Source organism: Triturus cristatus, chromosome 6, assembly GCF_964204655.1.
Source record: "Triturus cristatus chromosome 6, aTriCri1.1, whole genome shotgun sequence".
NCBI classification, from domain to species: domain Eukaryota; kingdom Metazoa; phylum Chordata; class Amphibia; order Caudata; family Salamandridae; genus Triturus; species Triturus cristatus.
In genome coordinates this window covers 1613580188-1613600924 of record NC_140589.1, presented here as the reverse complement: position 1 = coordinate 1613600924, position 20737 = coordinate 1613580188, and the positions used below count along the sequence as shown (strand labels likewise).

Below are 20737 nucleotides of genomic sequence, written 5' to 3'. Positions count from 1 at the left end.
TTCCTCATAGTGTACCCCAAGGCTCAATTCTCTCCTCATCCCTTTTCAGTCTCTTCATGGAGCCCCTTACTGTTATCCTGAACCAAGCTGGGGTCAAATATTACCTATATACCAATGACACTCAACTTTAGTACAATATTAAATCACCGAGTGACATCCTACATCTGAACGAAACACTAATCAAGATACAAACTTGGCTTAACACCAACCACTTAAAGTTGAACCCTAACAAAACTGGACTACTAGTTTTCTCCCCGAAAAACAACCCTCTACCAGTACAAGTTTGGCTCACAAACCTGGACGTCCTAAACTGTTCTCTTACACCATCCAACTCCGTAAAGTCCTTGGGCATCACTCTGGACAAAAACTGGTCATTGAAGGACCACATCAACAACTCAAGCCAAAGTAGCGCTGTACACTATTAAACATCTCAAGAAAATCAAAACTTTTATTCCGCCTGATGATTTTAAGATGGTAGTGCAGTCTCTAGTCCTCTCAAAATTGGATTATGGCAATGCCATCCTCACAGGAATTCCCAAATCCCACCTTCCCCCCCTTACAACAGTTCTCAACACAGCTGCCTGGCTACTAACAGGTTTTAAACAATTTGAGCACATCTCACCGGCCCTCAAGAACCTCAATTAACTTCCCATCGAAGGAAGATGTATCTAAAAATTGCTTGCATCACACATAAAGCCCTTCACACTCACAACCCAAACTACCTAGGTTTCAAACTTTCCAAAGCAGGAAGAGCCAGGGCTCTGAGAAGCTCCAACCTACTTCTTCTCATTCCTCCCAAACTCAAACAGAAATCCTCACAGACTCGCTCAGTCTCTGGAAATGCTCCTAGGATCTGAAACTCACTCCCTAGAGATGTCCGCTGCAACCCATCCCTTTCATGCTTCAAACGAGACCTTAAATACCTACTACTAAACAAATTCTTTAATACTCAAACTGAGTTATGTTCCCAAAGATCCCACCCAATCCTTTTAGGCCCCTTAAGGAGGTCATTTGATTGTTTATGCTTCTTCTATGTCATTCTTGCCATTAACATGTGCTCTGCTAATGTCCTCATATTGTAACGACATTGACTGCACATGGCTTTTCTAGGTCTGTATATATGTATGTACATCAATTGAACAATCGAACTATTCGGGTCTGGCTAGCGTTATATAAAACCTATAAATAAATAAATTATTAATTAATTGAGAAGAAAATCACTCTTATCCTCCTTATTTTTTACATGAGTTATGAGAGTTTTACTTTTCATAACTACAAAGAACATGCATAGGTGCAAAAAACAGGACGGATTTGTTCTACTCTTTTTTTAATGGTGTAAAATATGAAGTTGCGCAAACTCCTTTTCTGCTTACACAAGCATATCTGCACCAGGGCATACACTGCGGCAATACATAGTGGAGCGTGGAGCCCTTACTTTCGTGCCGTGTCACAGAACGTTTGTTAATTATAAACCAATTTGGTCTGTGTTTTTCCCTGGTGCAATTCTTTTGTTAGTCTAAGCAGCGAAGTAGTTTCAGCGGATTTTGTCTTTTTTGGCTCCAGTGCAAAGTTTTGCAAAGTGGCTTTGATATTGTTAGTACTGAAACCGAATTAAACAATTTTAAATCTCACAAGTACACAAAAGTGCCTTCACTTTGGGAAACAACTCTTTATCTACAGAGAAAAACACGGATTATACAAAGAAATCAGAATGCATTTTGGAGAAATATGTTGAAAAGGAATGCAACCTGGCCAGCCATAGCGAGTGCAAAGTTAATTCGACGACATGATAGAAAGGTGTTCACAAGTCCTTCATTACTCCATCTACTTAAAAACGCAATGTAAACAATTTCATAAACAGTATTATGCACACAGAAATTTCACACTGCAGAGGCCAGCAAGCAAACACAATAATGACCAGAAATATCTATTTCCCAAGCTGTGGCGTGTGCTAGCTGGGCTGGTTTCTATATTAGAAGTTTCCCTGGTCCTCGGTCCCGTAGGATGCTTCACTGGGTCTGAACAGACAGCACTCCATGCTCTGTGGCCATATTGGATAGGCAGGGGTGAGTCATGATATGTGCATTTGAAGTGGCGGCTGGCACAGGTAAGAGCGGTGTGCGGGGTGGGTTGGGGAGGTAAAGTCGACAGACGATAGGGTACTTAAAATTAAATAGAAAATCAATAACATTTCTGCATTAAAATTCTGATACCAAAATTTGAAATGATTGTGCAAATTTTTCACTTTAACAGTACTAGAAACGATAACTGTATATCATGCGAACACCAAGGTTTTGTAATTTACTGCAGAGTAACGTACACTCACTGCATCTACTCCTATATTCCACTTGAACCCAAAGCAGTTTCCACAATATCAGCCTGGGTTTGGACTGTGCCAAACGTATTAGCAGAAGTCTGAGGAAGCATATAGGGAGCATCGACAAAAGGGAGCACTAGAGTGGGTCCCTGCTTATGTCCCGGGGAGGGGGACTGGTGAGAGCACTGCTCATTTTGCAAACTGAAGGCAGCACTAGAGTGGGCCCCTGCTTCGGCCCCGGGGGGACTGTTAAGGATGCCTTGCAATCGGAGCCTTACCTTCCCACAAAGCACGCAGAGGTGCTGACATGCTTAAAAGAAGTTCCACCAAAGTGGATGTAAACAGTGCTTGGGCCATGGGACACTGATGAGAGAAACACAGGAGGAACAAAAGGCAATAGAATGTGGCAGCCAATAGAAATTGAGGAAATGTATGTGGCAAGCACAGGAACCAATGAAAAGCAAGGGTGGGATGTAAGCCCCTTTTAGGATTTATATTAAATACAATAGATTTCACAAGCACAATACAAGCGCTGTGCAGGCGAAACCTAAAAAGGAAACAGGGGATTTGTTTTATCTTTAAAGCATTGGACTGCAGGGTATTTTTTTTTTTACATGAAAGCAGGGGTGTATTCTCCATAGGTGCAGTGGCACCTGGGCCCAGGTGCCTAAGGGGAGTCACAGAACTCAGATTATTGGTGTATTTTATAATTCAAACTCCAGCCAGGGGACCCATTTCCTACTTTGCACTAGAGCCCCTGACACACTGGCTACGCCACTGCATGAAGTGCATACATCCGGATGCATTCAACATCTTCCAAAGGGCGTGCATTTTGGACGTATTTAAGGAAACAGGTTTGGACAAAGATTCTATAGAGCATGTTTCTTTAAAACTGTTTTACTCCAGAATCATATTCAATCCATATTCATTCCTCCTTATTTTGGTACTAGCCAAAGTGTGATAAAAAAGCAAAATCTTGACTTGATCCGTTTGACAATAACCTTATTTTCTATTTTTATACACCATACATCTGCCTTTCTCCAGACACAGATACCCTTGTGATACGCGAGCATGGTAATAATTAGATGAAAACGTAATTTAATAATGAAAGCCCAATGAGCAAAGGGACACCTGGTGACAGCCAGTTGGAAACCCCCCTTGTCCGCTATATAGGGGGTAACCTCAGCAAAGGATTCTGTACTGCACTGATCTGCACACACTGTTTCACCTCTTTCTGGCAGCGTTCTTGTTTGAGTGGGCGTTGAGTTTGGCACATAACTGTAAACTTGCAGAAACGTATGTTTATAATGATCATATATCCTATTCCAAGATACTGAGGACCAGTTGTGCGGGTGTGGGGGAGGGAGCCATGATCCTGCGGAAAAGATGCACTGCTGATGAAAAACTCATTAAAATATGTTCTAAAACGACATTGATGTTAATTTAAGCTCCAATAAAACAGACAAGCATATTTTGCCTGGCACCGTATGCCTCGTGAGCACAGGCATTGTATTCCTAGTTTTGGGAAAAATCAAATAAATCCGATCTAAAAAGAACTCCACAGATTAAATACTGTCTGATTTTGAATTGTTTTAATAAGCTTTATTTGAAGAATGCTCCTTTGACATTTCTCTTCCTTTGAGAGTAAGGCGAAAGTAGTTCATACAGGGGGTTTTATGCAAAAGGAAAATAAGATTAACCTAACCATGCATGATGCATTTAGAAATAACACATTGAAGCTGTGTTTAAGTGTGAAAAGTAAAGGGCAAATTAGATTTTGGCAAGGAGACCTGCCAGTTTATGGCAGTTCTCCTGTCACAACAAACTCGAGGCTCCGCAGCCTTATTTTGAGGTGAGTGAACTACCAGGTATCCTCTGGTAGAGCATTACTTAGCTGCTCCATGGCAAACCATCTGCTGGCAGCCCATCGATCACAGCGCCATGGGCTTCAGAACTTTGGAAGGCCGGCCCTATTCTGGCACACCAACCTTTCCGAATAGTGACGGCTGCGACATTCATGGCACCCAGACCCAGAAAATCAAGCCAAAGGCCCCCAGGCTCGGAGAATAAAAGCATTCCATGGGAGAATTGATTCTGTCTATTTTGCATCAAGTAGCTTCCCCATGCTCTAAATGACCTCACAAGTTTATTTTAGGTAAATGTATCAAGTGCTCCGTTCACAGATTGTTGCCGGGATACATTTAGTGACTTTGTTTCTTTCCTGTTTTATGCAGCTGGAGGAAGGAATACAATTTGCCAAACTGGTAACTGAAATGGGAGAGGATGCAGGGGAGCTTCAAGCGAAAGGATTCCTGGCTCTTGGCCTGTTGTACAGTCTCCAAGCAACTGATGGTAACCCTCACTCCCTTTATATAACATTGTGCTCACAAACTGCATTGTGTTTACAGATGCAATGTAGTCCAGAAGCCGTTCTAGTTACAAGGAATGTATTACCATAAGAAAGTGTGAATGAGAGTGTATCAGCAAGTACTCAATATGGTTGTACCCCAAAACATTCGCGGAAGGAATACATACAGCGAGCTAGTGGGGTGCAGTTTTTCACTGCTGTGTTTGCATATGGTGATGCCAGGGCAATGCTGCACCATCCTTTAGCCCGAAGTTTAAACTGGCAGGGCATTGCAAACGTTTCTGCACATGTACGTGCATTTCATTGTTAAAGGAATGTGCCCTGGAGAAATTACGATTTTGCATCCTTTATAATCTGTGCATCGCAGGGGCACCCGCTTAAAGCCTCTGGACAGTCCTATTTGTTTTGTAATTTGAGGTTCTTATAGAACACGCTGGCACCCAAAGGCATTTCGGCGCTTTCAACTGATAGAGAACCATTGCAAATATAATTGTCATTGTGCTGCAGCCCTCAATATGTGGTTGTTTAAGAAAGCATTCCGTCAGTCCTTACTCAATACAGCATCCCTAAATGGCATACTCTGGCTAATAAACACATTGAGACTTTAATGAGCTGGCTCCTCAGAACAAAAAACAAAGAAAAACGCCAGATTCTTTTTTTTAGCATTGTTGTCAGTTAAGAAATATGCTTTATTAAAATAAGACATCAGTTCAAAGCTGTATAAAAAGATCTGCCAAAGCATTGTAAACAAGTGGCGCTGTGATAGCTTTTATTTGTGATTGCTGTATCAGCGGCCCACATTGAAGGACGAGTGGGAAGGTGACCTGCTGAAAATCACTTTTACAAAAAATGAATTAGTCAAATAAAACACTTTAAAAGGCAAGGACCTGGTAGATACGATACCTAAGCAAATTGTGTGAATGTGTTGGCTTGACTTTGGTACAGAGATACAGAGAGAGGTCGATATTTAAATTACTAACTTGTATCTCTGCATCAAAGTCCGGTCATTGCTAGGTTTATCTCAGAAATGGGGAATTACTGGTTGGACCGAGAGTTACCGCGTCCTTTTATGGGCACTTTTTCCCCATTTAGGTTGCCTTCTTTGAGCAGGCTGAAAGTATCAGTGGGGTGCCAGTGCAGGTTAGGGGATGATGTGGGGATGGTGGTTTGGGGTGGGGCTCAGGGTTTGGGGTGGGGATTCCAGGGCATGCTTGCACCTGTCCAGAGGGAGCACTGTCTGTGGCCCTCAGACTACTGGAGTGTAATAGTTTCGGCCCCAGGGACTCAGTATTGCAACTTGTGATATTTTACCCAGAGTTATTGCTCTGAGTGACATAACCCAACTTGTATCGAGGGTTCTTTGTGTCCCTGAGACAAGCAGCCTTAGTCGATGTGGGATTTACACTAATACAATGTACTGGGTTGTGGGAAAGAAAGATTACAAATTGCCCTTTCCACACCACTAAGAAATAGACCCTGTGTTAATGCGCACCAACAGTAATGCATGGAAATTCAACTTCTTGCCATGTTCCCCTTGTTTCATCAAGTGTTTTGTTTTTTGTAGTAGGTGACGATTACTGACTAGATCCTAGTTCCATGTGCTGTGTGTGTAAATGTTTACAAACGATGGGCCTGATTTACAAAGCCTTTTGTGCTTGCTAGTCCTTTGATTTGCAAATTCACAGGGTTTGCAACAGCAAATCGCTTTTTACAATGTTACAAAAGCCCTTTTTGAACCAGAAAAGTCTTGCAAACTTGTAAACCGGTTTTTATGACCTTTCCGGATTGCAAATAGGGGAGGGCAGGGGCAATCCCACTTGGTTTATGATTTGCAAAAGCATGTTTGAATGTTTTGTGTGCAGTTGCAGTTGAAAAGCATTGATCAGTTACTGACCCCTGTCTGGAGGTCTGGAGGCCTGCGGAAGCAGGTAGTAGCCCAGAGGACTGCTACCTGCTGCCCCCAATGTTTTCCCAAATGGGAACTGTCTTTTCTTAAAAGTAGTACCTATCCCTTTAATGAGCTTGGGCAGCTTTTAGAAAAATATTTTCCATTTGGTAATACAAATGAAGGGATAGAGATGTGCTGTACCTTTCAAACCTCCATCCTTGCATCCACATCCAATCAAAGGGTGTCGCAAATTTCAGCCTACCTAATAAATATTCATTAGGCAGATCAATTTGCGACCCCCTGCAGATAGACAATGTGCAGTATGACCTATTAGCAACTCGGTTTCATTGCAAATTGCACGACCATTTGAAAATGAGTCGATATTTAAATTGCACATCCTGGATTGCAAATGGGCTCTAGTACACTCTTAGGTCTTATATTACAAAGGACAGGCAAACCTGGTATTCCATAACGGAGCTGGATATTCATTAAAAAAGTACAATATTCACAAAGATAATATTAAATTATTAAACGTATATTAATCAGTCTCTGACTGCAGTAATTATCAATGAATGGCTTAAATAGCATGTAGTAGCAAAGTGAAGCTTTTTTTATAGTTGTGAAAACTATCTTCGACTTTAGATATATCAAGATGGTTACATAAAGAGTAGTGATAGTCCGTGACAAAAAGCGATAGTCAGGGCAGCATGATGACCGCTGAAATTTGGGTATGATTACGGGACAATAAAAAGCAACCCAATAAATTATGAATAAACATTGACAGTGGCACAAGAAATATGTAGCATTTTTTTCAGTGATCTGTGGGATAAGCTTATCAAAGTTTTGATCCTTCTGTCTATGGTAGGGTCATCATCAGGATGTGAGTGTGGACCAATGTTGTGTTGCTGAGTTCTTACCCCACTTTTGACTATCACTTTTAAATCTCCTTTAAAACCATGGGGGCCTTGGTTTGTTTTCGTAGAATGTGTTTGCGCTGCTGTAGTTTATTTCTGAACGGTGATTGTTGGAATTGGCCCTCTCCGCCGGGCCATACCTGAACATTTTTGCCTCTTATTTTCCTGATCCTGTTTTCGTTGGCTAAAGGATTCTGGGCACTTTACCACTGCTGATCAGTGCTAAAGTGCATATGCTCTCCGTATAAATTGTGACAATGATTGGTTATCCATGATTGGCATATTTTACTTACTGGTAAATCCCTAGTAAAGTGCACGGTGTGCGCCAAGGCTTGTAAATGAAATGCTACTAGTGGGGTTGCAGCACTGGTTGTGCCACCCACACGAGTAGCCCTGTATATGTGTCTCAGACCTGCTACTGTAGTGTCTGTGCATGCAGTTGTAAACTGCGATGTTGTCCTGGCAAGTGCACCCACTGGTCAGGCCCAAACCTTCTCTTTCCTTACATGTAAGGCACCCCTAAGGTAGGACCAAGGTACCCCCATGGACAGGGTGCAGTGTATGAGAAAGGTAGGACAAGTACTGGCATGCATGACATGTCCTAATAGTGAAATACTGTGTATTTCGTTTCTCACTATTGAAATGCTATCTGTCCGCTTGGCTTATCATTGGGGCTGCGCTGTAACATTTTAAATGTGTAGCTTTCCATGGGGACAAGATAGAAAAAAGGTGTTTAGGCTCTCAGGACTCAGAATTTATAAACACACATTTTGGTAAAGGTAGTTTTTAAATTCTGTGTTTGAAAATGCCACTTTTAGAAAGTTGGAATTTTCTTGCTTTACCATTCTGTGTATTCCTCTGGCTATTTGTGTATTCAGCTTCTGGAGTTTGAGTGACAGGAGCTGGGGACATGCATTCACTCTAGACTGTCACTAGGGGGTTGAAGTATGCCCCTCTTGCCTGGGTGACTCATCACAGGGCTGAATAGACCTGATCTGAATTTAGAGTGGTGGGAGGAGTTTTGCTTTCACCTGAATAGGCTGTGTCTCCTTTTTCACAATGCTGGCTCTGCCCCCTATGGTCATTCTGCACCAGGGAGGACAGTATTGGTTTGGACTGGGTTCAGAGAACCATTCCACAAAGAGAACATTGACAATTTGGGGTATAAGTCCTACACCTAAGACCCCACGACGTTACATTACTTCCAGTAACAAGAGGACCCTGCCAAGAAGAAGAGTGGAAGGACTGTGTGAGGAGCTCTGCCTTTTCTGTGTGAGAGGTGGATTGGCCTGCAGTTGCTGCTTCTGACTGTGGTGGACGAAAAGGACTGACTCTATTTGCCCTGCTTTGGCATCCTGCTTGTGAATAATCTCCAAGGGCTTGTGTGTGCTTCCCTCCTGTTACAAGTCTCAGGGAGAGAAAAGACTTCAAGAAGGAAACTTGCTATGCTTGAAAAGAACTTGCCTGGGAGCCGAGCTGGAGAAGCTCTGTGAGGAGTGCTGCCCCTAATTTGTGTGGAGTAGGATGGCCTGCAGTAGTTGTTCCTGTCTGGGACAGGGAAAGGGTTGGATTGTTCCTTCATCAAGTTACAAACACAGCGCGTTGTGAGTGCTGCATCCTTGAGCCTCTTATTTTTAAAACTAAGCGCATGTGGAGTGTTGTGTTCTGCCCCCCTCCACACTCCGGTAAACATGCGTGAGTAGCACTTTGTCTTGCCCTGCAGGGCATGCATCGCTGCCCTTTCCTCTTAGTGTCTAAGCCGAGGGAGGGGAGAGTTGAAGTGGTAGAAGTGCTCTCACTCTCCCTGTCGTGTTCCCGCATCTCTGTGGTGGTGGTTATCGGCAGCCGGGGCTCTGCTACTTAGCCCCAGATTGCCCAGCATTGAGGCACAGCGGCAGTGAGAAACCCTGGCCGGGGGTTCCTCTGCGTTGCTGGGGCAACGCCGACACCGGAGGGAAGCAGGGCCCGACTGCTGGAAGACGTCGGAGCTTATGGTCTCATCTGCTGCCTCCTGCCTGGGAGGGACAAGAGAAGGTTGCATGTCTGTGGTGGGTCTTGCCGGGGAGACCAGAGTGGGACAAAGCACGGTCCCGGAGAGTGGAAGACGTCGAGGGTGAGTCGCGCCCCAGGTGAGTTGGCTGTTGTCCCGTGCTCCTTTTTCCTCAATGCACCAGAAGGCTGTGTGATCAACAGCTGCATCGCATGTCCACTGGCAGCTGCTTTGCTTTCTGTTGGTCTCAAATGCGTGGGGAGCCAAGAAGGTACCCGCCCACCACTGAGGGTTTCAGTAGGTGTGTGCCCTCCCCCACCTTCTGGAACGTACCATGGAGGAGGGCAGTGACGTTTTTGGACCGGACGGGGCAAACCCTCGACGGACGTTCCCTGCATTTACACACCACAAAATACTGTATTACAGCTAAGAGGCATGCAGGTGCTGCTAAAACCTGCAGCTGGTGCCTAATAACCATACTGAACAGAAAAGAATCGCAGTCACGTTGTGGCCTGCCTATGGTGACCGGCGGTGATTCATAGGATGTGTGCGGTTTCCTTGCATATCCAGAGCTGGCATAGTATACCCAGTAGCCAGGAAGTATGTATAACCTAGCCTGCAATACATACCCTAATGTTATGGTTTATGTACAGTGAGGGTATGAGGTGGTGTTACACATAACATTTTCCTGATGTTTCTTGTCTTTTATGACGTGTTATTGCATTAAATGGGATATGACCCCCTGCCGAGTTGGCATGTGATTTATGGTTTCAGTGATTTATAATCCAGGTATTATTGTGACAACTGCCTAATTGGCAACATTGATTTGATATGTACTGTTATGAAGATTGCCTAGTGGCACAGTGAATTATATGATTTTGATCTAATGTGTTTTATATATAATGCAAAGAATATTTTTGATATAACCTTGTGTGCAGCCTCTTTTTGGGGTGTGCGAAGTGTCACTGGTGTGATTGTGTTGCGCAAATGCTTTACACATTGCCTCTGGGATAAGCCTGACTGCTCTGCCAAGCTACCAAGGGGGTGAGCAGGGGGTATCTTGTGTGTGTAACTCCCTTACCCTGACTAGAGTGGTGGGTTCTGCCTGGCTTAGGTGCATACCCTTGCCAACCAGAAACCCTATTTCTAACAGTGATCCATGCATTTAGTCTGTTATCCATCCTGATGATGATGTAACAAAGACATCTCTTGGAAGTATACAAAGTTTTTCATGCAGCTCCATGACATATCCAAGCATCTCATTTAAACAAATGTACAAACAACTAGCTCCACAAGTGCTTCTATATTCAGAGAAAAACTAGGGTCTGTATAGACTTTCTTGTGATTAAGGGGTGTCCTGTAATGTAAGGCTCAGCTGCAACAAGAAAAAGAAGCACTGCCCATGATATTAAAATGTGTAGCATTGTTGTCAGGAAGTCACTGATAATCCTAAAATCCACAAAAGCGGTGACTCAGAATCTGGTTCAAGTTGGTCTGGAACAGTGCAATCTTCAGCCCAGGACTGATCAAGAAAGTTCACAGTTAGACTGGTCCTACTGTTTCAGTATCTCACCAAGCCTAAGGCTGTGATTACGAGTGGCCTGGTGAATAGCGATATGTGAGAAGCTGGCCTGGTATATGATATCCACTAATTAAAGTGGGCACCTTGCACCAGTTCAGACATCCCTTATGGGGATTTAAGAGGTATCAGACAACCTTAGAAAGCTATCCAAGTGGTAGCTGTCGAGAGCAGCCTTCAGGCTTAGTCTTGAAGGAGTGTAAAGCAGCTTGTTTTACCAGAATGCAATCTTATAGTATAGATTAAATGAAAAGAGAACCACATAGTAGTTATAAAAAATATGTATTTATTATATAACACTATCTAGTATGTTACAGTATCTTCCACACAGAGATAGATACAAAGCACACAATACTTTAGCAAAGAAATCAAAGTAAATAGCACTAATACACAGTTGGTCCCACGGGGAACCAAACCATGTACTAAGAAAGTGGTATAAGAACCACGACTTGAGTCAGGACAATGTTGAGAGGACGTAGAATTGCTGGGACCCCAAGGAACCACCCAAGGTGAGTAGATAGGGATCCCAACTGCGTGCTCTGTACAAGTCAATGTGCAAGTCTCAGGTTGGAATTTTAAAGATTAGAGACCCTTCCCACTGGACCCTGAAGAAACCCTGTGGAAGACAGACGGTTGGAAAGCCACCCCACCTGTGCATAACAAAGTACCCAAGTTACCTATCCCAGGGAAGCCGGGTGCATAGGTGTGAAGTGGTGTAGGAAACCGCCATCGAACCCAATGGAGGACTTCAGGAAAGTGCTGCTATTGGAAGAGGAGAAAGTGTCTGTGGGAATCCAGACATGGATTCTTTGTTGAAGAGTACCTGAAAGCAGAGGGCACAGAGTCTGGGTCAATTGGGAGTGACCAGGTGCTCTGGAGACGAATGCTCACCGATGTCGGGGGCTTCAGGAAAGTTGACGGTGACCTTGACTCTGCAGCTGCAGGGACCAGGTGATGCTGAGGATGACCAGGAGCCAGATACAAGCTGTCCCACAAAGGATGTCGAGTGCTGAGGGGCCAGTGTCCGGCGTGAGCACCAACAAGCCTTGGCTAAGGCCACCGACGGAGGGGTTCAAGAAATTGTACGGTTCGGACCAGCAAGGTCCAGCAGAGTCAGGGCAGGCCCCGAGCAATCAGGGGAGCCCAAGGAAATCAAAGGTGACCCAGTAATGGACCCACAGGCCAATGGCACAGCAGTCGCGAGAGGACCTTGAGCAGCTCATCAAAAGAGGCAGGCCACGATGCACACGATGTGGTATTGCCGAAGATTCTGGTCACAGGAGGTGCTTGGGGCTACTTGGAGCCCGAAGATCTTCTTGTAAAGATGCCAACAAGCCTTTGCAACTGAAAAGGTGACACAGTACCCAGGGGTTCGGTTATTGCATCCCCTACTTGAGCTGCTGTCCTCAAACTTGGTCAGAAGGGAGAGCAGGCCTCTGGGGCTGAGGAAAACCATGACCTGAGATGCAGAGCCCACGTTGTGTGGAGGAGCTCGGGATCTGCAGACCGGTCGTCTTCGTTGCAGTGCCTGCAAATAGAGGGGAGCGACTCATTCACTCCAAGGTAGATTACTTCGGTTGTCCTTGATGTGTCACAGGCTTTGAAAGGTTGCTGGCGGATGGACAGGCACAGACGATGCAGCAGACTGAAAGGGAGACGAAGTCAGGCCCAAACGAAGTCCAGAGTGCCCAGATGGTAGAAGTGCAGTGGTTTCAATTCTGAATCTTGTCCACGACGGATCTAAAGTCCTACAGCCAGGTAAGCCATTAAGTACCCATGGGAGAAGGTTGGAAAGATTCAGGGGACCCTCCCAGGGGAGGGTCTGGACAGGGGGAAGGTTACTCCTAAGTCCTTTGTCTAGTGTTGCACCAGAGCAGGAGCCAACGGCTCCCAGGACTGGTTTGAACTGGACTATGCACAGGGACACCAAATGTGCCCCTCATAAAGACTTCCAGGTGCTGGCAAGCATACCCACCCAGTCCTAATACACTAAATCGTGTCTTGGAGGAGGTCACACCTCCCTGTGACAGGATGCCTATTGTCCTGCCTTCCCCTGCTCGAGGTTGGCTCAGCAGCAAGAGGGCAGAAATGTGTCTCTGGTCGGCAGCAACCAATTTGTGCTGTCCGAAGTTAGAAGGCTGGTACCGGGAACACCGAGAGCCCCACAAAGGGCCTTCCTGGTGGGTGAAATCATACCTCCCTCAACGGTTACCGGTGTGGGGGTATGATTCCAAAATCTTTGACACCAATCACAATAGGGTTCGTTGCAGCCGTTTTCGAGATGATCATCACGCAGTCGCATAATACCCCTCTGTATTAGTATATGACTGCATCACTGACAACCCAGTAGAATGGACTCCTTAGGCTGCAGGGGTGTCCTGCTCATGCAGAGGCACCCTCTCACTTAGAACTAAGAACCCTGCCCTCAGGATTGTAAAGGCCTGCTATAGGGGTGACTTGTAGGTTTTAAGTGCAGTGACCCTTAGATATAGTAAACCTATATCTTAAGTAAGTGGTGCATGCACCAACGTACACAGGCTGCAATGGCAGACCGTAGTTCTATTTTGAATGGTCTCTCATGGGTGGCATAATACATGATGTAGCCCATGAGAGACCTCTGGGGATACCTATGACCTGGGTACATGGGTACCATATACTAGGGACTGGCAAGGATACCCCATTATCCAATCTGGGGTGTACCTAAGTACATAACACAACAGTTTAGGGAGAAAGTAGATAGACTTGGGTCCTGATTAGCAGGATCCCAGTCAGACTAGTCAAAAACAGCATCACATCAAGCAAAAAGTGGGGGTGACCATAAGAAGCAGATCCTACTTTCCTACACAATATGTGCCATAACTGTTTTTACTGCACATATCGCGATGATGGCTTTTGTGATACAAAATCACACATGCACTCACAATATTGTCAAACATGGTTGGTTCGGACCATCCCCACACATACTGCCCTACAGATACAGTACACCATCAGGAATGGATGTAGATTGATCACATGATTTTACAAACCCATCCTTGAACATACTGGTGTGTCTCTTTAACCTTCGAGAGATCAATATGATGAATGCTCAGGGCGGGTATATATAGCAAAATAATTACAGAGAGTCTCGGAATACCCCTGGAAAGTGTTCAAGAATGCTCATTTTAAGTTTATTCAATTTAGCAAATTACTCAGATCCTACCTTAGACCCCACAAACTACATCCAGTCTCCCAAGGAGCAACAGTAGCCTGTCTTAGGAGCCAATGTACACCAGCAGATTTACAACATATGTTATGATCTTGTGATCAATTGTACCTGTTCCGGGACAGTATTAGGAGATGCATCACCATAGTAAACAGTAAACCATGACTTGAAAACTTAGAAGCCTGCTTGTTAGGCATATACCCCAGACCCAAAAACACCAAGGTCAGTTCCAAATTCATTGATCTAGCCCTGGTGCTTGCCAAGCAGGTGATCACTATGAGATGGAAATCCCTGATTCCTCCTCTGGCAAATACTTGGCATGGAGACCTAGACTATTGGGCCATGGCTGAAACCCAAGTGCTCCACAGGGAAGAAAAACGGATTGTCGAAAAGCCTCATTGCAGCATATTGGCATGAACTCTTGTAGACTCTCAAAGATTACAGAAAGGATGATGAGCCACCACCATGAAACAAATTCTCATCCCTGGGGTTCCTCGTCAATAGGCCCTTCCATTTCATAATGTGGGAGAGGCACTGTTCTATATGTTTGTCCCAGCGTTTTTTGCTGTTAGCTTATTCCTAGTGTTTACTATTATTATTCTCTGGATGGCTAAATAACCAGGACAGTTCATTATATTAATCTCATTCCATGCCATTATAGTCTTGTAACAGTATCTACCTGTCTTTGAAGCTATGAAACATATGGCTTTGATGTATTGTTGGGACACATCTAGGATGGTGGAGGGTTGGGCTTGGGGTTTTCTTCTTTTGTTTTGAAACTGATACACTATCCTTCCATAATAGTTTTTACTTTGTGAAAACTGAATGTGCTATGCTCCTAATCTTGTAATAATAACACGTTATTCATTACAGTGTTACTCAGAGACAAAAGTGGTCTATCCACCATACTTCTTTCTTAAACACCAATAAACATATTTTGGAAAAAAAATTGGTTCCATGATTTTTACCTGCAGGTCAAACCTGCCAATATATATCAGAGAAAATGCCCGGTATTGAATAGAACATACAGATTTTGGTACAATAAGCACAAACAGCCACATGTTGTTCCTCAAAAACTTGCCTTCAGGTGATAATTATTGCACCTAATAAATTCAGACTCTCCGAAGTCAGACTATATAAGGTGCCAATTAATATCATACCATTTACCAGGCCACTTGTAATGAGGGCCTAAGTGTTGAAAATCAACAATTGTCTGCATTTCATAAATACTTTTGTAGAATGTGGTTAGGACTCCTTCTCAGATCTTTTGAAACCATTGATCCAGATGAAGATATCATAGTTGTTCAAGGTTGCTTACGTGTGGCTAGAATACCATTTCTGGTTGTAGTAGACAAGTGACCATCAGAGCAGCTTCTTGATGCCAAAATGGGAAATCAGTGTGCCCTTGGGCTAGGGAGAAATTGCTGATGTTGTAAAATTCCCTCTGGAACATCTAATATTTTCTGTGGTTTGTTTGGGAATATTACATGCATGTTTGACTGCTATACTACTTGCAGATTGAGGGTTATGAACCGGCAGTAGCATCTGTGCAGTTTCATATAAACAAAATGCCCATACCAGCTTTCTTTCTACTGTGGAGGCATGTGTTTTAGCACAGCAAACTGTTTATGAATTCGATAATCATCAGGAATCTATGTAGGTAGTTTCCGTCTGCACAGTGATGGAGTATTGCCTCTGCATGACCCTTTATCATATGATTTTGTAATATGTGCTTTTCGTTTTTTTTTAAATATCTTTTTATTAGGTTCAGCAGTAGTTATGCATACATCCTTAATTATTGTTTCAACATTTACATATTACATCATTTCGGTATCAAGGGGTGAAAAGCAGCATGTACGTAAAAACAACATCTAAATCTCTAGCACATCTCAGTTCTAATTCCACCGATGGGGAGACACATAGCCCTCCCCGGTATTCATCCCATTTGCCCCATTTCTTATCCCACTTCTTAGGGCATCCACGTGTCGTAAACACTTCCTTTTCTGCGACCATACATTTGTCAAGTTCTCTTATCCATGCCTGGATAGTCGGTGGGTTTGCTGCCCCCCACCCCCTGGCGATTTCTTGTTTGACAAGGGTATAACCCAGTGTGGCCAGTTGCTGTTCCGTGTCTGTAAGGTCTGTGGCCTCCCAGATGTTAAGTAGACCCAGCCCTGGTGTGAGATTTTTTTTTCTCCTTAATGCAGTCTGGATATGAGTCGTAGCCCCCTCCCATATTCGTAGAAGCGCCGGGCATTCCCAGATCGTGTGATAAAAGGTAGCCTTGTGGGCGCAGCCCCTAAGACAAATTGCGTCAGTTCTGGCACCTATTTTCGCCAAAGTCACTCCTGTGAGGTATGACCTATGAAGGATCTTAAGTTGTATCAGTCGGAAGCGGAGGGTAATCGCTGCTTCTTTGGGGGACATTAGGGCCATCTGCCAGTCCTCTTCATCGATTGGTCCCAAGTCTTCCTGCCACCGTTCCCTAAGTTTGTGGAATGTGTCTGGTAAGTTGTTACATAGCTTTTTATAAGTTAATGAGATTGCCTTTGAGTGTAGTGGCCCATCAAGAAGTCAATCTTCCAACAGGGACGACTCCGGTATCTCCATAAGATCTGGGAAGGTTGTGGTGAGTGTGTGTCGAATTTGTAAGTATTTAAACAGTTCTCCTTGTGCCATCTGATATTGTCCCTGAAGTTCTTCAAATCTAAGGATCGACCCCTTTTTAATCAGATCTCCAACTGTTGAAATACCAATTGTATCCCATCTGTCGAAGCCGGGTTGATAGCAGAGGGAACACAACCCCTGGGCATACCACAGCGATGTCGCTCTTGTGAGGACATTAGACCAACCCAATCGGGAATTCGCCTGATGCCAGATCGCTACAGTGTGGGAGAAGGGCCCAAAATATCGCCCTTTCTTGACCTTCGAGTATAATGCTCCTAAGTAACCAGATCTTCCCGTCTGATATTTGTCTAATAGGTAGGCAGGGTCATCGGGGAACGATGCATCCAGTTGTTTACCACTACCAATTGCGAGGCCCAGTATTAAAGTTGGAGATCCGGGAGGGCAATTCCCCCATCATACCACCCTTTCGTCAGTTTTTTGGTAGCAATGCGGGGAGCCTTGCCGTCCCAGAGCAAAGTGCGAACCTCACCATCCACCGCCCAGAAACAGGTGTCTGGGATTCTGTATGGGCGGTTCTGAAAAATGTACAAGAAGCGGGGAAGGGCCAGCATCTTAAACAAGGCCGCGCATCCTACCAGCGATAGAGGTAGGGATCTCCAATGTTTAACGTCTGCCTTCAGCCGGGCCAATGGGGGTGCCAGGTTGCGGTCATAGAAAAGAGTTGGGTCTGATGTTGCAAATATTCCTCAGTATCGGAAACCTTCCGCTGCCACCTCCACCCTGCAGTTCAACGGGAGACGGGGAATTGGGCCTCGAAGTACGAACAGTACCGATTTACTCCAATCTATTTGGTAGCCTGCGTATTTCCCAAAATTCGTAAAGATATTCAGGACGCTGTGTATGGATTTATATGGGGAGGCTAAGTATAATAAAATGTCGTCTGCATATAGGGATATACGATCTTCCTGGTCCTCCGCCCACCTCAAGCCCCTCACCCCAACATCTCAAAGGATCCAGGCAGCCAACGGTTCTAGCATAAGAGAAAATATCAATGGGGAGGGAGCGCAGCCCTGACGGGACCCCCTCCGCAGTGTGAACGCCCGTGAGATGTAGTTATTGACTCTCACTTGACCCTGTATATCGGTGTATAATAGTTTCACCCACCCCATGTATTTCGGGCCAAATCCCATCTTTGCTAAAACTTCAAATAAGTATGGCCATTCTATGGAATCAAACGCCATGGAGGCATCTAAAGAGAGCATTACTGCGTCCTCTGCTAATTATTTCAGACGTGCAAGCACATTATTCAGGCGGTGAATATTAAGTGTAGTATTCCTTCCTGGCATAAAGCCAGATTGGTCTGGGTGGGCCAAGGATGAGATAACCGCAATCAGCCTGGTGGTGAAAACATTTGCTAGGATCTTGGCCTCCACGTTTATTAATGAAATCGGCCTATAGGAGCCGCATTTATTGACAGGTTTCCCTGGTTTGCGAATCACAACTATGGATGCCATCCGTTGGTCCCTAGGCAGTATCCCTCGCTCATAACTTTCATTATACATGGCCCGCAGATGTGGGGCTGCCTGGGAAGCAGTGACTTTTAGGAATTCAATTGGAGTCCCATTAGGCCCCATCGCCTTCCCAGAGTTCATTTGGCTTATAGCCTTTTGAATCTCGTCATCCGTGAGGTCACTGTCTAGGGTCTCTTTTTCGGTCTCAGAGAGGGTAGATATGTTGCTAACAGAGAGAAATTGTGGGGAATCCTCCGCATCATATGTAGTTGCGGGAGAGTATATCTGCTCTAGATGGTCTGCAAAGGCCTCTGCTATGTCCGTTGGGTGTGTTATAGTTCTACCATCAGTCAAGGTCAAACTCGGGACACATCTGTCTCCCTGTTCTCTTCTTTCCAGTCAGGCCAGTGTCTTACCGGCCCTATCACCTAGCTCAGTGTTTCCCAAACTGGGGTCCGAGGACCCCCAGGGGTCCGTGGCACATTCCCAGGGGGTCCGCAGGCAGCAGTTTTAAAAGCCCTGCAAAGTTCCTTGTAAAATTAGCAGTTTTCGAGCAACTATAAAAGTGTCAAGAAAATGCCAGTGATTAATGTACCTGCTGGAGAGAGATGACAGTTTTGTCTAGTGGCAGCTTTGACTTATCTAATGTGACACAGAGGGTTAATAGGCCTACTGCAAAGAACGTGTACAATGCATTTTAAAAAACAGTATTTTATGTGCATAGGTCAGTGGGCTACTGATTTTGTCACAGAGATTCTTTTGTCACTGTGCAATTCATAAGGAACAATCGTAATCTAGCACAGTGTCCTATAAACTGTCAAAGAGCTGCTTGCAAACTGCATGGTAAAAGTTAGCAACATATGTTTATTCCCAGTCTATCATTATCCTGATGCTGCTATGTTCCCACTTCCTGCACATGAACAATTTTGTAATGCCTTTTTGTCACTTCTATGTGTGCTGCCTAATGCAGCACACATGGAAGTTACAAAACTTCATTTTTATTAAAGATTGTTTATGTGCAGGAAGGGTCACCATCCTGAACATAAACAATCAAAGATGTTTTGCTTTTTCCGTTGGAAAAAGCAAAAACGAGGAGATATAAGGCATTTCTCCTCATTTCGCCAAGTTAAGACCAGGTTTTTCATGGTCTTAATTCTGGTGCTGTCTCCTATTTAAGCTGACCTTGTAATAGAGGGCAGCGTCAAAATCAATGGGTGTTGGAGTGAAACGCCCACTGCAACTCCCACTACCCACCATTTTTCACGCCAAGCATTGCGTGAAAGGGGTCCTTATTTATAAGGCAGCGTTAAGCCACAATAAGTGGCTTAACTGTGCCTTGTAAATAAGGCAAAGCCCCTATTGCCACAGGAACATCGCAAAAAGTGATGTTCCCAAGGCGATATGGACTTGTAAATATGCCCCTAAAATCCTTAGTAATTTGAGTATTTGTTTTGTGTGCACACGTTTGTTTATTTTTTTCGAATTACTGTTTTAATGTTTGAAATTTAAATCCTACAAATTGCTTGGGGGTCCCCTGCTTCCAGTGGTGACTCAATGGGGGTCCTCAGGAGTCAAAAGTTTGGGAACCACTGACCTAGCTCATATAGTCTGTGCTGCGTGTTTAAGTGATTGGCCATCATATGTTCCCTCACCTTGATCCTGTATTCAGCTTTCTTGAGTGTGAGGTGGTGTAGCGTGTCTTCTGATGGCGTGGTGGTATTGTCCGACTCCAATTGTTGAAGCTCAGTTTCCATTTGGACTAGCTGGTGATTTTTATTCTGGATATATCCCGTCTTTAGGGACAGGGCTTGGCCCTTAAGGACCACCTTGAAGGCTTCCCATAGCATTTGTGCCACTGTGACCGATCCCACGTTTTCTTTAAAATAGTTTGTAGTTTGTGTGTACAGTTCTTCTTTGATGTCTGGAATTTTTAACAACCATGGATTAAGAATGATAGTCGACCGCTGCTGTCTTTCCCAGTGGGTGAGTTCGACTCTAACAGGGGAGTGGTCGGAGATACCTCTCGGCAGGGCTTGTGAGTTCTGAAAAATCCCAATGGAGGCTACGTGTGTCAAGAAGTAGTTGATTCGGGATGAGCTTTTATGTGCATTTGAGAAATAGGTTTGGTTTCAGCGTACGCCATATATCTGTCAGACCCAAGGCTGTGGTGATTTCTGTCATTTGTGTGTTTGGACGGGCCCCTAGCCGCTGTGGGTGTCTATCTAGGCTGTCATCCATGGTCATATTATAGTCTCCTCCTAGGACCAAGGTGCACATTGGAAGGTCTGTTAGTATTTTGCCTAGGTCTGTCAGTGCTTCCCTGCATAAATGCTGGTGGTA

The 20737-nt window shown here is 44.5% G+C and overlaps 1 protein-coding gene across 3 annotated transcripts in view; it reads left to right on the top strand.

The window, feature by feature from the left end:
- The window catches only part of TTC7A (tetratricopeptide repeat domain 7A), a 1536967-nt gene that overhangs the window by 751552 nt on the left and 764678 nt on the right, over window positions 1–20737 (top strand). For all 3 annotated transcript variants that reach the window (XM_085612750.1, XM_085612748.1, XM_085612749.1), the window contains one exon: window positions 4552–4669. In XM_085612750.1, coding sequence (XP_085468876.1) covers window positions 4552–4669 — 118 coding nt within the window. The remainder of the gene's footprint in view (window positions 1–4551; window positions 4670–20737) is intronic.